A 17,081-nucleotide genomic window follows, 5' to 3' on the forward strand; every position below is an offset into this window, starting at 1 on the left:
ATTATATATTAGTGAACCTAATCAAGTTTAATTTCATGAATAGAAGTTCAATTCAACAAAATAAATTTGACTAATTTCAATTAAGATTAGTATTTTAAAAATACAACAAATTATTAAAAATAGAATTTTGTTCATTGTAGTAAGTTCATAAAAACATAATTAAATTCAACTTGATAAATGATTGGTGTTTTGCATTTTAGGATTTCTTTTCTTTCTCTTTTTATCTAATAATTAGCCTTTTGTGTGAGCTTTTGTATTTTTAGAAAATTTGATCTTAAATTCTAAGTTGTATAAAATCGAGAACGTAAAGATGTCATTATTACATCTTGGATACATTACATTCTTCGAATATGCTCATTCAAACTTTTCAATTTCTTTGAATGAAATGTTATGACTTTTTACAATGACAAATCAATATTGGAAAAGAAAATAATGGCTTTTTTTCTCTACTAAAGAAAAACCACAATTTAATAATCTTTATTTAAACAATATGGATAATTACATACAAGTGGTTGCATTTCTTTCTTCTCTTTAAGTATCTCTCAATAAGTTTAGGGTCATGATCACTATTTTGTGTTGATGATAATATTTTCAATAATGGTATTAAATTATCTATTTTAAAAAACATCATTTTTTTTTATTATTATTTACGTCTCATCCACAATACAAATATTCTTTCAATTTAAGTTTGAAATAACTAAAAATAACATATGAATTAGTTCGTATAAAATTGAGGAAAAATTAATTCAGTTGCAGAATGACAATTATTTATGTTTAAATCTCTCCCAAGTAAAGTAGGAGCACCTTTTTGTATGGATTAGTTTAGATAAAATTTATTTAAAATTAATTTAGTTGCAGGATGATAGTGTTATGATGTGAATGATTCATGTTTTAGTGACTCTTATATAAAGCAAGAACACCCCTTTAATATATCGTTCACATCATACATAAAGCATCCACAACACCTTAACCTTAGGTTTTCTAATCTCTAGCTGTGTTGATATCTCTATATCAACCATAGTAGCATGAATAATCCTGAGAAGATATTGAGATTTGTGAACACTGCACCCTAATTTGCCAAATTTAACCATCAGGGCATACATCTCAACATCAACCTCAATTCTAATTATGCCTAAAACAACAATAAACAATATTCACAAGCAAATTTATATAAGCTAAAATAACAATTTAGAAAGGGAATTAAAAATTGTTAATTACAATAACTTATAGCTCTATTATCATAACTTCAAGCAATTTTGATTCATTTAACCTAAAATTAAAAACCTAAGTTCAAAAAATCCTTAAAATCTAGCATATAACACCCAAGCAAATCTACATACAACCAAAAAAAACATTAAAGCTTAATGAAATAGAGTTGGAAGAGAAGATACATACCCTAGGGAGAGTTTATGATGTTGAGAGGAAAATGAAGTGAATGGAGATTTAAAATGAAAATGTGATTTTGCATCCAAAAGTAGGAAGAAAAGGTTTTGAGATCTGTTTTGTAAAATCACTATCATTTTCAGTGATACTTTTTAGTAATATAGAATCGCTAACATTATCAAAGATATATACTTATAATGATCACTTTAAAATTATGTATTTATATAAATCCTCAGGGACTAACTTCCTCCGAATCCTATATGAATTATAGTTTGAGAATTAAGGTAAAAATTAAAATCATAGTGCAAGAGAAAATGCAATACGCGCCTATAGATTTGGAATGTTAAGCTAGCAATATTATGTGATATACTCTGTGGGCTGGATCGTCTAAGTTAGTTGGTTTGAACAAGATACTTTTTTCCCAAACATTAGTTTTTCTGTGCAACGGCCTCATGGATGAGACCACCACTACCACCTCAGTCCAATAAGTTTTTTTTAGAGGTGTTCATTCGGTTGATCGGGTCGGCTTCGGACGGGTGTCATTCGGTTCGGTTGTATGTCGAATCGGTTATTTTTTGACTGTGCGTTACGACGGGTCACACTCGGGTCGAGTCGGTTAGTCACGGTTCAGTTGGATATTGGTTATTCAAGCTATCGTGTTAGCATCGGTTTGGTGTCGGTTGAAGTTCGTGTCGAGTGTCAATCGGTCTCGGGTTGTCATTGGTTACTAAATGGTTCGGTTTTGGTCGGGTACAGATCAGGTTTGGGTTTTTATTTTAAAAAAAAAAGAATTCGGCTACGTATTACTGATTACTATCAACCGAATCAATATCAGATTAAGTTGTTAGTCATTTTTTAATTGATGACAAGATTCCCTTTACTTAAAGCAAAATAGTTAAAAAGCAAATCAATTAGTAATCATTATTACTTTGTTACTTTTACTTATTTGACCGGAAATTAAAATTATAAAGTTCTATCAATTTTCATCTAATTCGATCAAAAGTAGTTAAATAAACATTGACAATTGATTATTAACTCTAAATATATGAAACCATGTATTTATAAAATTTAATTTATTAAACACTTTATTAGATTAACTAATAAGATGATTGAATATGAGTCTATCATACTTCTATGTTAAAAATTGGTTCAGGTCTACAACAGTTCGATATAAAATTCGTTCGGGTTCAATTTTAGCCGGATTAAATTCGATTTCGAGCATGATTCGGGTCGGATATGACTCAGGTCGGTCATTAATAGGTTTGGGTAATCTCGATTAACGGTTATGTGTCGGTTAAAAAAATCGGTTACAGCTCGGGTTCAGCTTTCCCATTTTCGGTTGTCAACCGATTCGGGTACAATTTCGGTTCGGGTACTGTCGGTTCGATAAACCTAAAAAAGGAACACATTTTCGGGTCGGTTTACTTTCGGTTTCGATTCGGGTTTTCGAGTCGGGTCACTTTTGAACAGCTGTAGTTTTTTTAAATTACTCAAAATTAAACTTTAAATCTCCCATTTTAAAATGTAAAAGTCAATTTTAATACTTAAATTGTCAATTTTAAGCACTAACCTCAACAAAAGGTCCAACGTGTAGTAATTTTCTTTTAATTTTTTTATATAATTTTTTTCAATTCAAATTTGAGACTTAAAAGGCCAAATTCAAGCTAACGTTAGAATTGGTCTTTTAAGCATTGAATTCGATCTTTTAAATCTTGAAATTGTAATTTTTTAGATAACATTATAATACTTAATTTAAAAATTAAAATCAAGTCGACTTAAATCTTAGAATTGCTCTATTAAGTTTTAAATTTGGCCTTTTAGATCTTAAATTTGGTCTTTTAAGTTTTAAATTTGGTATAAAAATAGTAAACAAAAATTAGATGTGGACTATTTGGCCCAGGTGATTGCAGTGAAGCAAATAGTGCATACAAGTTTTTGTGTTTCCCAAATGAACTTTGAAATAATGGGCTGATGTTTAATGTCGTTTTCTAATGGAAAATTAGGCTTTTGGGGAATGCACTCAATCCTTTTCCTTTGGACTTTGGAGGTTCTTTATACTTTGCAATCAAACAGTGAATCTTCTGTGAGATGGCTACATAAGTATGACTATCCAGCTCATTTTCGCAAATCCATACATAAAATATTGAAATATTGTTATTAGACGTTGGAATATGCATTTTAAGCCTTTGAATTGGCAACTTTAAACCCTAAGAATAGGTAATTTAAGTGTTGGAGTAGTCATTTTGACTATTGGTGATGGAAAACTAAGGCTTTGAGTAGGAACTTAAATCTTAAAGTAGAGATTTTTTGTTTTGGAATTGACATTTTAACGGTTGAAAAAGGTAGCTAAAAAATAAACTTAAACCTCTGGTGAAAAAAGAATAAGACTTAGAATAGGGGTTTTAAGGGTTGTAATAGACATTTAAGTCTTGAAATGAGTGTTCTAAGACTTGGAATTAGTGTGTAAAAAAATTATTGGGCTATCCACTCGATTTTTTGGAAATCAAATCATTTAATTCTTCACAAATTCTCAAATGAGAAGGTCTTATGGTAAGTTAATCTTTATTGGGCTAGCTTAATATACACTCATTCTCATAAAGTGATAACTTATAACTTAAAGTGATTCTTTACAGATTTAAAGTGATCACTTTTTATAGTCTTAGAGTGATCACTTAATATCTTAAAGTAATCAATTATATGAGTTTATTTCATGATGAAATAGTATTATATAGTTGTTTTTCACAAATTGAATTAAAGGCTTGAATTCCCAACTACCAACAGGCTGAGGCCCAAGAACTGGCTCAGGCCCAAACTAGAACATTACGCAGCGGCCAGCGCTTAGCAACATTTGATACGGTGTCGTATTACGAATAATACTCGATCTTTCTTAAAACAAAAAGATCCAAAAACGGCTTATCTACTTGTCCACCTTTGTTTCATTCTCTTCAATAGCAATGGAAGTCTCCCTCCCATCCATTTCCAATCCACAAACTGATGAACAACCACTAAATTTATCGAAACACGTAAAAGAAATCGGAAACCATGGACTTACGAAGAGGATTTTACGTCGTGGATCATCATGGCAAACCCCATTTCTTGGTGATGAAGTTGAAGGTAATCCTTAACAAACTAGCCACTTTTTTTGTACAACAAAAAATTCTATTGTTTTTGAGCAACAATGACATTGTGATCGATTAAATAAAATATTCGATTAAATAACATATTCTGAAACTTCAACTAAAGTGTTGTGTTGATTGATAAGTGAAGTTACATCATATCTTACATATCCTCAATCATATATCCTTTTTATACATGATGCTAAATATTTCATTTAAACGGTGATTTTATCACGTTGACTTTTAATATTATGTCAAAAGACCGACAAAATCAAATATTTAAATTATACTTACAATTAAGTAGTACATTACTTTAAATTTTATGTCTGATGGTGATTTTGCTATGTTTATATAGTTAATTATAGTGGGCACATTGAAGGTGGCTCATCATTGGAATCAAGTCTTGAAAAAGAAGCTCCTTTTAAGTTTAAATTGGGACAAGGTATGTATATGTAGATTCTAACTCACTAAAAATAAATTTAGTTTAATAAGATACATTATTCTGCACATATTTTTTTTTGCCCTCTCTTTCAAAGACTAAAGGTATGATATGTCTGCTATTTTTTCTTCAAACTTTGACTTTATGCAAGAATAGTGGATTAATGATTATGACTATGACTATGACTATGACTTAACTGACGAACAACAATACCCTAATTTTTTAGGTGAAGTTATTAGAGGGTTGGATGAAGGGGTGGCCACAATGAAGAAAGGGGAAAGGGCCATTTTCAAAATACCACCTCAATTAGCCTACGGAGAGGTGGGTCATCCACCCCTTATTCCGCCTCATTCGACCCTTATTTTCGACGTCGAGATGGTATCTTGGAGCACCATTAGAGACATAACCGGAGATGGAGGGGTACTCAAAAAGATCTTAACTGAAGGAGAAGGTTGGGCCACTCCTAAAGATGGCGACGAGGTTTCAGGTGATCATACTAATACTAATACATAAAAATCTTTTTAAACTTCTTGTATAATAAAGAGGGGCGGATTCAAAATTTTTAAATTTGGGGTGCAATATTAAAAAGTAATGTGATGAGCACAATTTTTATTAACACTGTAAAAATTACAACTAGCTAATATTTTATTGAAATGAAACTATATTAACTATTATAATCATTGTTTTTGAATTCTCAAAATTTGAAAATTTTCAATAAAATCTTCACTCATCTATAAATACATCACTATTCACTTCTATATAATTGATTAGATAATCATTTAGCAATTGGTCTCTCATACTTTTGAGTGTTTAGTTTCATTTTATCATTTTAAAGAATATATTTTAAATTAAAATAAATAAGACTTTTTATTTGAAAAAATTTAAATTGAGGGTGAATTGCACTCCCTTGAACTAACGGTAGGCCTCTCCATGATGCTAAATGTCAAAATAGTAAGCCACTTTCTAAATTTTGTAAGTTACGTTTGATATAAGAATCAACTCTATTGTGAATGGATTATGACAATGGTGAAGAAACAATAACAAAAGCCAAGTGTAAAGAAAATAGAGCTCCAAACAACAATGACAAACACACACAAAATATAAGGTATCTAATGATACCTCCCCCTCAAAACAAGTATCTTATCATTAATATACTCAACAATAGATTAATGACTCACTTAACAAGCTTTAAAAACAACCCCTCAAAGCAAAGATTGAACCTTTGATGTCAATCTCTCTCACATGCCCTAATACAAGTGAAATAAACTCTCTTGGCTAAAACCCTAGTTAATTCTTGGTATTAGGCTCTCTCTACTATCCTAATGAACTCCTAAAACCCCTTATATAGTCCCATGACATATTTCAAAAGCCTTAGGACAAACCCACAAAAGCCCACAACGAATACAAACAAAAAGTTTCTGTTTTGCCCACTGTCCAGCTGCTCGACCTGTCGACCGAATCCACTGAAGCTTCTGCCTTGCTGCTGCATCAAGGCTCGACCGAGCCAATTATGCTCGACCAACACTCCATCAAATGATCCAAAATATATGCTCTTATATTTCCTTACACTCACAACTTCGCTCTCAAACGTGCAAGTCAAAGAGTACGTTACGAGGTGATCAAACTCACCTCCATTAATGTGAGATTTGGAACTTGACTCAACAAACTCAATTAACTAAAATCTTAAAATTAGCTTTATATTATATTAGTTTCTTTCGTATAAAAATTTATTAGAATAAAAGTGTAAACGTAATCCAAACTTTCCTTAAATTTGATATGTTTTTATACCATGCCAAATAATTTATTTCGTTTTAGTCAAATGATTTGTTTTTTAATGGGAAATGATTAATTTAACTTGTTAAGCTATATGATTAAAGGTACAAAATTGATTTTTACTTGCTATATACATGACATACATTTTTACTTACTATATGACATGTCCTTATTTTGCTGATACATATGTAATTGAATTTTATTGAATTTTGCATTATTGCTAGTCAAGTATGAAGTAAAGCTTGAAAATGGCGCCATGGTTTCAAACTCAGAGTGTGTAGAATTCCATGTCGGAGATGGTAAGTTACTTGTTAGCATAATTTAATACAAAAATTCCTCATTTTCCGTACAATACTTACTCTTTCTATCGTCACGAATTTTACTATATTTTTTATTTTAATTTACCTTAAAATTACTATTTTTTACTTTTCATCATGGCCCACCACACTTTTTTAATTCATATCTCTATTTTTCTTAAATTATACTTTTTTACCATTTTATTTATTTTTTTAGTTTGCTCAAATTTTATACTTGTAGCAAATGATACGAACAGAAAACATGAGATGAAATGTTTTTAATACTTACAAGGATTTTGGTTAGTTTGACAGGGAATTTGTGTCCTGCCATTCATAAAGCAGTGAAGACCATGAGGAAAAACGAAAAGGCAGAGCTCTCTGTTAGATTCTTTTGTAAGTTTAAAGCTTTTAACTAACAACTTTTGAGATGGTGTCTTTGACAATTATATAACCAATTTAAGAGAAAAAAAATTTAAATATATTTAAAAAATCATGTAGTGGCCCGTGACAATACCCATAATAGCTTGCTTGCTGGTGTTCGTATCACAGGACATTGTTCGAGGCTGGTCGGGTTAGCCTAGCCTAACCCAACCCGTTATTGTATATGGGCCGTCATTACACTACATAGAAGGCATGTCTTCAGTCCCCACAACGATTTGACACGGCACGAATTTAATTTCTAAATTAATACTATAATGAAAAATATAATTTGAACTTCATATGATATAAATAAAAGAAAAATATAATTTTATAGTTTATTATAATCCGAGGTTAAACTAAAAATGTTTTGAAAAAATCGATAAGAAACATATTTGTTAAGATTATGTACTAACTTTGAAATAGATGTATATAGATGGATTTGGAAATCAAGTTGAAAGTAGAGAACATATAACAAGAAGTGGAAGTTGGGACTCCATAACCATCCTTCTTGAACTCTTATCTTTGAGAAGTGTTATAGATATCGTTGGTGACAAGAAGATCTTGAAGAAGGTTATTTCTGCTGGGGAAGGTTTGACTTATCCTAATGAGGGTTCTTTGGTAAAAGGTGCTTTACTTTTTAAGCTTTTTAAGTAATCCTCAAAAATTGTTAAGATTATATATTGCACAAGAATTAATTAAGAAATGGTGAAATCATTTAAATTGTATGAATGATATTCCGTAATAGTTGAAATGTGTGGATAATAATAAAAGAAACTGCACACATTTATAAAAGGAAATGATAGCAAAGTAAATCAAACAAGACTTAAAAATTTCCTTTTTGTAATTAGCTTTTAAAAATTCTACGCATTTAAGAAGAAAATTTCCTTTTTAGGAGTCGCTTGAATTAACTATAAATATTTAAAGGGTATAAAAAGTCAAACTAGTGAAATAAAGATAAATTGAAATGCAAATGAAGTAATTGAAATACTTGTGAAAGATATAAAATGAGAGTAAAATAAAAAAGAATGGTTGTTTCCCTCATTTGGAGTAAAGTATTCCCCCACCCTTCCCAAGGATAAATTTATACCCCCAATATGAGGGAAATAATTGTTGTTTTATCCATATTTATTACCTTTTAACCAATTCTTCCACCTTTCTAACAATCAAATTCCTTTAAACTTCTATCTAATTAACTTTGTTTACCTACTTTGACTTTTATTTACTCCTTAAATATTTATACTCAATCCAAATAACCCTTAAGTGTATAAAATAAAAGGAGAAATTTTTAAAAGCTAATCACCATAATAAAAAGAAATAAAAAAAAAGTGCACATGTTTTAATACTCAAGTCTTTTAGGAACTTGAGTATTTATTTAAGAAGAAAATTTAATTCTAAAAATTCACATTTTGGTGATTAGCTTTTAAAAATTTCCCCTTTTATTTTATGCTCTAAAAATTCATCATTTTCAACACTTTTTTTTTTAAAAAGACTATATAAACCAATAGATTAATTCATGTAATCTTCTATATAAAATTTTTTCCAAAATATGGAAGTTGATATTTAAACTACTTGGAATTGAATTTAGTAATCCAAATGATTTATAGTTCTATATATGACAATACTAATTTTTAATGATTAAAAAATGACTTCATTTTGTGTTGACATTTATATACTTTACCAATAAAATTCTTATATAAATTTTCGAGATAACTTTACGGTGAGATAAATTTATTGGGCTGGCTCAATAAAATATTTATGTTTTAAAGTGATAACTTTGAATCTTAAAGTAATTATATACAATTTTAATTTGATAAATTAAAAAGCAGAACTAAATATATGAGCTCGTTTTATGATGAGACACTCTAAAAAGATGAAATTCTTGAGATTTGTTAAAATATTGGGCTATTGGCAGTTATATACGTGGGCAAGCGAGAAGATGGTACAATTTTTGAACAAAATGGGTGCAAAGAAGAGCCATTTGAGTATACGTGCCTACAAGGTACACTTACAAACTTTACAAACTCTAGTCTTTGAATGTGTTTATATTCGAAATTTTTTATTTCAGGTTAAGTGATAATATAACTAAAAATCTTATTCAAAAATATAATATCAATTGTTTTTTAATTGAAATAAAATGTGATTCTTTTAAAAATCTAATTATATTTAACGCTAAATATTTAATTTACGATTAAATTTACTAACAGATCAAATTAACGAGAGCTTAGACAAAGCAATAATGAGCATGAAAAAGGGAGAAAAGGCCCAAGTGTTTGTTCTTTCGGATGATACCCAAGAAAATAGTCATCAAGTATCACAAAGCAATAATAGTAATTCAAGACTTCTTTATGAAGTTAAACTACTCGATTTTACTAAGGTATATCTTCAAATTTATTTTCTTGCCTAAAATTCAATTTGTAACTTCATTGTGTTAGTATAATATTTAAATTTTTCATTTTGTCTCAACTAATTAATTAAAGTATAATGTAAGAAAATATTAGTGGGTCATGAAAAATTATATTTAGAATAAATACATATATATGGATTTAGTTCGACATTTATATATAAATACTTCAATGTAAACAATGAAGTTTAATCAATATGTATGAACATTTGAAACATAAAGATTTTTTTCCTTAAAATTAGGGAGTATTGTTCTCAACTTTATAAGGATTCTAGATACAAACTTATAGATGAATGACCTATGTGTATACTATTTCAATCATAAAATAAGATAAGTATAACTTATAAATAGCTAGCATCTATAGATTGTTCTCTGTTGCAATTCTAATCGTCACGAGCTCAAAATCAATCGTGCCTTCGTAATAATTAACAAGAAAAACACTTAAAATCATAGAATGAGTTGGTTATATTTACAGTTTCATGTTTATCGCATTTATTGTTATCACTCAAAATCCACTTTCCAAAAAATTTCACGCTTTCTTAATAATGCTTTAGGAAACGCCCTTTTGGAAAATGGAAACAAAAGAGAAGATCGAAGCATGTGAAAAGAAGAAGCAAGAAGGAAACACTCTATTTAAAGCAGGGAAATTTTGGCTTGCGTCTAAAAAATATGAAAAGGTAAGTGTTATTAGAATATATAATATATTATTAACTGTGAGCTTCTGTGAGCTGGTGTGTGTTGTGTGTGCACTACGACACTCACCTTTATTGTACTATCTCTGATATTCTCCTGCTGCTTGTCCTTTGGAATATTCCGCTTGTTCTTGCCATATCATGTACATAAATGAATGTAGGGTGTCCTGTGTCAAGGAAGGTTGTGTCCTTACCTCTCTCTATATATATGTAATACTTGGGTCTCAAGCTGTTTACATAGAATGAATGAAACTTCAACATTCCCTATCTAATTCTTGCACTCAATATGGTATCAGTGCCACACCTAATCTAATCATTTTTTCCTTTCTCTCCTATTCACATTTCTATTCTTTCCTCTTCTCTTCTGATACTCTTTTATTTCTCACCCACCTTCTTTTCTTCTAATGGAAAAAATGACTCTACAAAATCCTCTGTACCTACATGCATCAGATGGTCTAAATACAGTGAGTGTAGATAAACTCACAGAAATAAGCAACTATAGAAGATGGAAAAGGTCTATGGAGATAGCATTGTCATCCAAAAGGAAGTTTGGATTTGTCAATGGAACAGTGACTAGGGATGAAGAAGACAAAATTAAGGGTGACCTTTGGGATACTTGCAATCACACAGTGATAGGTTGGATTATGGGCTCAGTGTCTGTACCAATCAAACAAACCATCATGTATATGATGTCTGCAAGAGAAATATGGTTATACCTTGAAAGGAGGTTTTTAACCTCAAATGGCTCACTCAAATACAATTCAATAAGGAGTTGTATGAGACAAAACAAGGGTCATCAACAATCAATGAGTATTACACTGTGTTGAAAAGTGTATGGAAAGAATTGGAGTCTTTAGATCAGCTCACAACTATGACTGCAACCACTAATGATGTAACAAAGTTCCTAGAAGCTTTTGAGAAACAAAAGGAAGAAAAGAGATTGTTTCAGTTCTTGAATGGACTAGATGAGGCCTATGGACCCTTAAGGAGCCAAATCATCGTGATAAGTCCACTAACCACTGTTGACTTTGCCTGTAGCTCTCTCTAGTAAGAGGAGTCTCAAAGAAACATTTTAAACCCCATGAAGACTCTTATGGAATCCTCAGCAATGTATAGTAGGGGACCTGTTAAGAGTATGGTTTGTAGTGCATGTGGTGTTAAGGGACATATTAAGGAGAAATGTTGGACTGTTGTGGGGTACCCTAAGTGACACTCCAAATACAAACCTCTTTGTAGAGGGAAGGAAAGCATTTCAAAGATGAACAACCTAAGTCAGAACTGGGGAAGAATCATGAATACTAGGATGGCTGCAAATGCACAAGAGGCATCTTAGGAGAAGGAAGTGAGATCACAGTGGAGCAGTTGGAGAAACTCTTGAGAAACCTTTCAGGAGGGCACAAAATATCTGTCAACAGTGCACAGACAGAAGAAGATGTGGACAACACCTTTGCTGGATTTGTAGGTATGGTTTCATGTTTTTGTGCAAACACAAACACCACTGAGTGGATAATAGACTCAGGAGCAAGTGATCATATGACTAGGAATGTTGTATGTGTAACCAACCCTAGACCAATAAAAGCTTAGTATAACATAAACCTTCCTAATGGTAAAACATCCAAAATAAAACATTGTGGCTCTATCACACTTGAAAATGGACTGACCCTCAAAGATGTTCTTGTGGTACCTGACTTTAAACACAGCCTATTGTCTGTAAAGAAGCTTATTGATGCTGAGAATTGTAAGGTTAATTTTTATCCTGAGTGGTGTATTATCTTTCACAATGAATCACAAAAGGTTAAAGGGTTAGGAAGATCAAAAGAAAGATTATATTATCTCATAAATCAAAATATAAAATCTATGGTTGGAAATATGCAATATGTTGCAAATAATTCTGTGAAAGTGAGTCATGGATGCATTGAGATTGAATGACTCATTTCTATGGCACTTAAGGTTGGGTCACACACCTTTAATAAAGCTATATCAACTAGGTATCATTGATAAATCATGCAAAAGTTCAAAAACTTTCTGTGTCACATGCCCTATGAGAAAACTCACTAAACAACCTTTTATCCTCAATCAATCATATGCTGCTGAACCCTTTGAATTACTTCACATAGAAGTTTGGGGGCCATACAGGGTGCAGACAAGGGAATGATTTAATTTATTTCTCATTGTTATAGATGACCATACCATAACTACTTAAGTAACCTTGTTCAAACAAAAGTCAGACTCTTTCATTGCTTTGCAAAAATTTATCACCTTGGCAAATACACAGTTTGCTAAAAGGGTAAAAATAGTGAGATGTGACAATGCTCTGGAATTTGAGGATTCTCAATGCAAGTCTCTTTATGAATCTTATGGGATAATACACCAAACAACATGTGTTGATTAGGTACAACAAAATTGGAGGTGTGAAAGGAAGCATAGAAATATCTTGGAAATGGCTAGACGTTTGAGAATGCAAGCTGGATTGCCTAAAACATACTGGGGTGATTGTGTGCTCACAAGTGCATACATCATCAACAGACTACCAACTGTTGTTCTCCATCATAAAACTCGATATGAAACCCTCAACCATAAAAAACCAACCTATTTCCTTCTCAAAGCATTTGGTTACTTAGCTTTAGCCTATAACCAAACTCAAAACCATGATAAAATGAATCCAAGGGGTGTACACTGTGTCTTCATTGGTTACCCAGCATCTCAAAAAGGCTATAGAGTCCTCAATCTTCTCACCAAATAAATCTTTGTCTTAAGAGACATAAAATGGTTTGAACATGCATTTCCTTACACTCTGAACCCAAGCTAGCTTTAACACTTCATACCTTACTCCTCACAGCATTCCATTCAACACCCACCTATGTGGGAACACTATTCTGATGATGAAAATTTAGCTGAGCCTCCTACTCCTCCTACTCCACCTACTCCTCCTCCCTTGGAGACCTCTTCCCCATCTACTAAACCACCATCTCCTCCTCCTTTAAGACGTTCTAAAAGAACCCAAACCCAACCCAGCTGGATGGCAGATTATGTCACACCCTTGGCCAATTCCACTACTACATGTCTGCATCCTGAATTCAAGTGTTTCATGGCTCAGATTCACCAACCTCTGACCCTCTCACATTTCATGAGGTAAGTAAACACCCTCACTGGATTATGACAATGAATGAAGAATTATCTGCCTTAGAGCAAAACAATACTTGGGTCATCACTAACCTCCTCCTTAGGAAAAAAGCCATTGGCAGCAAGTGGCTTTTTAAGACTAAGTATCTTCCTAATGGCAGCATAGAACGTTACAAAGTACGCTTAGTTGTTTTGGGAAACAAGCAACAGTATGGGATTGATTATGTGGAGACCTTTGCTCTAGTTGCCAAATTAACTACAGTAAGAGCCCTGCTTGCTATTGCAGCCCTTAGTAAATAGGAAGTCTTTCAATTGGATGTCAAAAATGCATTTTTACATGGGGAGCTAGATGAGCAAGTATACATGAAATTTCCTATAGGGTACCAAGGTACTGGTCTTCCTATCTCTGTGCATCTCATTCCTAACCCTACCCTTCAGGTTTGCAAGCTTCAAAAGTCCTTATATGGCCTCAAACAAGCCCCTAGGCAGTGGTTCTCAAAGTTTTCTTATGCCTTACAAACATATGGCTTTTATCAATCCAAAAGTGATTACTCCCTATTCACCAAACACCAAGCCCAACATCATACAGTCATCTTAGTATATGTTGATGACTTGCTTATAGCTAGAAATGATCATAGTGTCATTGCTGATGTCCAACTCTTCCTCTCCTCCCACTTCCACATAAAGGACCTTGGTCTTTTGAGATATTTTTTGGGCATTGAGGTAGACAGATCCCCCAAAGGCTTTTTCCTCTCTCAATCTAAATACACCACTGATGTTCTCAAAGAATACAAAATGCCCTCTCCATTATTGTCAATCATGTTCAACATGAGAGGAAAAAACACATAGAAATGGACTGCCACTTCATTCGTGAGAAACATCAATCAGGCATCATTGAGCCTCAATATGTCTCATCTAAGGAGCAAATGGCTGACATCTTCACAAAGTCCCTTCCTGTGTCTCAACACCAACATCTGCTGCTCAAGTTGAGAGCTCATGCTTCTCATCCACTCCCAACTTGAATGGGGATATTAGCTATGAGCTTCTGTGAGCTGGTGTGTGCTGTTGTGTGTGCACTACCACACTCGCCTCTACTATACTATCTCTGATATTCTTCTGCTGCTTGTCCTTTAGAATATTTCTTTTATCCTTGTCATATTATGTACATAAATGAATGTAGGGTGTCCTGTGTCAAGGAAAGTTGTGTCCTTACCTCTCTCTCTCTCTCTATATATGTAATACTTGGGTCTCAAGCTATTTACATTGAATGAATGAAACTTCAACATTCCCTGTCTACTTCTTGCACTCAACACATATCATTGGACCTCAACCATAAACTTAAGCTTTTGGTTGAATTGATTATTTAATATGGTATCAGATTTCAGCATGACAAGAGGTTGATTGAGTTGAATCCTTAACAGTATAAGTCAAGGAACCAACTCAACTAAAAGCGTAAGTTGATAATTGAAGTTTCAAGATATGTTATATATACTCTAACGATAAGATATTAGACTTTAAGCAACTTCATGACGTTTTAATTTAATCTTTAATTAGATAAACATTATTTTGCAAATTTTTTCTATGACTATAATTCGCAGGCAGTAAAATACATTGAATTTAACCACGCTTTCTCCGACGAGGAAAATCAAGTAGCAAAGGCACTCTTAGTGTCTTGTAATCTCAACAATGCAGCATGTAAGCTTAAATTGGAGGACTATGTTGAAGTTGCATCATTGTGCTCTAAGGTTTGGAATTCTTATTCGTCTCGTCGATTTGCTACATTTTTCTTTTTCATTAGTGTGTTTTTAATGAACATATATGATCCGACCAAATAAATGAGTATTGGATTTTGGATTATGGTGGGCTTAATCGATAAGATTGAAATTTGAAAATCGGTTTCAACGTTTTTATTATTTATTTTAGTTAATTTGGTTTTTAGGGTCAATGAACAATAAATATTTTTGCGAATAATTTCACTTCTCATTTAAATCATTTTATTTGTTGTTCCCCTAAAGAATCTTCAATTTAAATGACAAATTTTAGACATTATTAATCTTGTTCATCCTAATTTTAATATTTTAATTATGCTTATAGTCTCCACGTATCTAATACTAACTTTATTTTTTTATTTTAAAATTGCTTATGTTCTCCAAATTTCTCTCTAACTTTTTTTAATACATTTTTTAATAAAATATCCATCATCTAAAAATTTAAGTTTTCTTAATTGCCGTGAATATTCGGATACATTAATAGGGAACGGAGGGAGTATATGCTTGTCAGAAGTTAATCTAATTACTTAATATTTAAATAATGTGACAGGTTTTAGAGCTTGATCCATGCAATGTTAAAGCCCTCTATAGAAGATCTCAAGCTTATTTGCAGACTTGTAATTTAGACAAAGCTGAGAATGATAGCAGAAAAGCTCTCACAATTGATCCTTCTAATAGGTACTTAATTAATACCTAACCTCATATTCTAGAGTAATTAATGGTTAATCTTGTTTATTAATTAATTTTTCATTTTCTTAATCACTTTTTGCATTGGTTACAGGGACATCAAACTTGTGCTTCATATGATTAAGACTAAACAAAAGGAAGATGCATTATACCAAGCTCAATTGTTTGGTTCAATGATTTCAAAAATGGTTTAGGGGCTCTTTCGCTAATTAAATTAATATTTAGTATATTTTGTCAATTCTTATAACACTGAATGTTATACTTATACTGATAATCAAACAAGTCGTTAGTGGATCAGATCAACCTCAGTATATCATTAACATCTCGATTTTCGTCTATTGAGCTTAGTTTTAAATCCGAGCAAGTTTTATTTGAATTTGAATTTGAATGTTGCTTCACTAAATTTTCAACCGAGCAAACTCAATTCCTAACTGACAATATTGTTAATTTGTAACATCCTCTAATGATTAAGTCATAACTAACTTTGATGCTAGACCAGCTTAAGCTTTTAGTTGAGTTGGTTTCTTAACATAGTATCAGAAACCAGCGTGACAAGAGAACACGGGTTTGAATCTCAACCACCCCTCATTTTGTTAAAAATAGGCAAACTTGAACTATTATTAGTATAATAAATATAGTAAATGTATATTTACCATTTAAAGTTTATAGGATAAGAGAAATTACAGGACATTATATTTTGCCTCAAGATAACTATAAAGTGTACTTTTGTAATGCAATTATAAGACAATCAGAAAAGAATAGAAGTTTTTAAATTAGTGATTGCACATTTTTATATAATACTTTTAATATTCTTTCTCCTCCTACTTTGTGCATATCATATTTCTTACATATAGGAATTAGAAAATTTCTTAACTTTTTCTTACATAATTCTAATTCTAAGCATGCTCTACAAAGTAGAGCACATGCTACTACTCGAGGTGAATATAACAATGGTCGCGGTAGTGGTCGTGGTCGAGGTCGA

At 31.8% G+C, this 17,081-nt stretch overlaps 1 protein-coding gene across 1 annotated transcript; it reads left to right on the top strand.

Annotated features, from left to right (window-relative positions):
- The first annotated feature begins 4,282 nt into the window (after nucleotides 1-4,282).
- On the top strand, nucleotides 4,283-16,456 carry LOC130827882 (70 kDa peptidyl-prolyl isomerase-like). The gene is made up of 12 exons (XM_057693769.1): nucleotides 4,283-4,497; nucleotides 4,855-4,941; nucleotides 5,165-5,425; nucleotides 6,936-7,010; nucleotides 7,320-7,400; nucleotides 7,861-8,052; nucleotides 9,340-9,426; nucleotides 9,632-9,801; nucleotides 10,383-10,505; nucleotides 15,242-15,388; nucleotides 15,963-16,090; nucleotides 16,194-16,456. Exons 1-12 carry the CDS (start codon nucleotides 4,338-4,340, stop codon nucleotides 16,291-16,293), a joined length of 1,611 nt encoding a protein of 536 aa, XP_057549752.1. The 5' UTR covers nucleotides 4,283-4,337; the 3' UTR covers nucleotides 16,294-16,456.
- Nucleotides 16,457-17,081: the final 625 nt, after the last annotated feature.

The sequence above is a fragment of the Amaranthus tricolor genome, chromosome 1 (assembly GCF_026212465.1).
Source record: "Amaranthus tricolor cultivar Red isolate AtriRed21 chromosome 1, ASM2621246v1, whole genome shotgun sequence".
Classification (NCBI taxonomy): domain Eukaryota; kingdom Viridiplantae; phylum Streptophyta; class Magnoliopsida; order Caryophyllales; family Amaranthaceae; genus Amaranthus; species Amaranthus tricolor.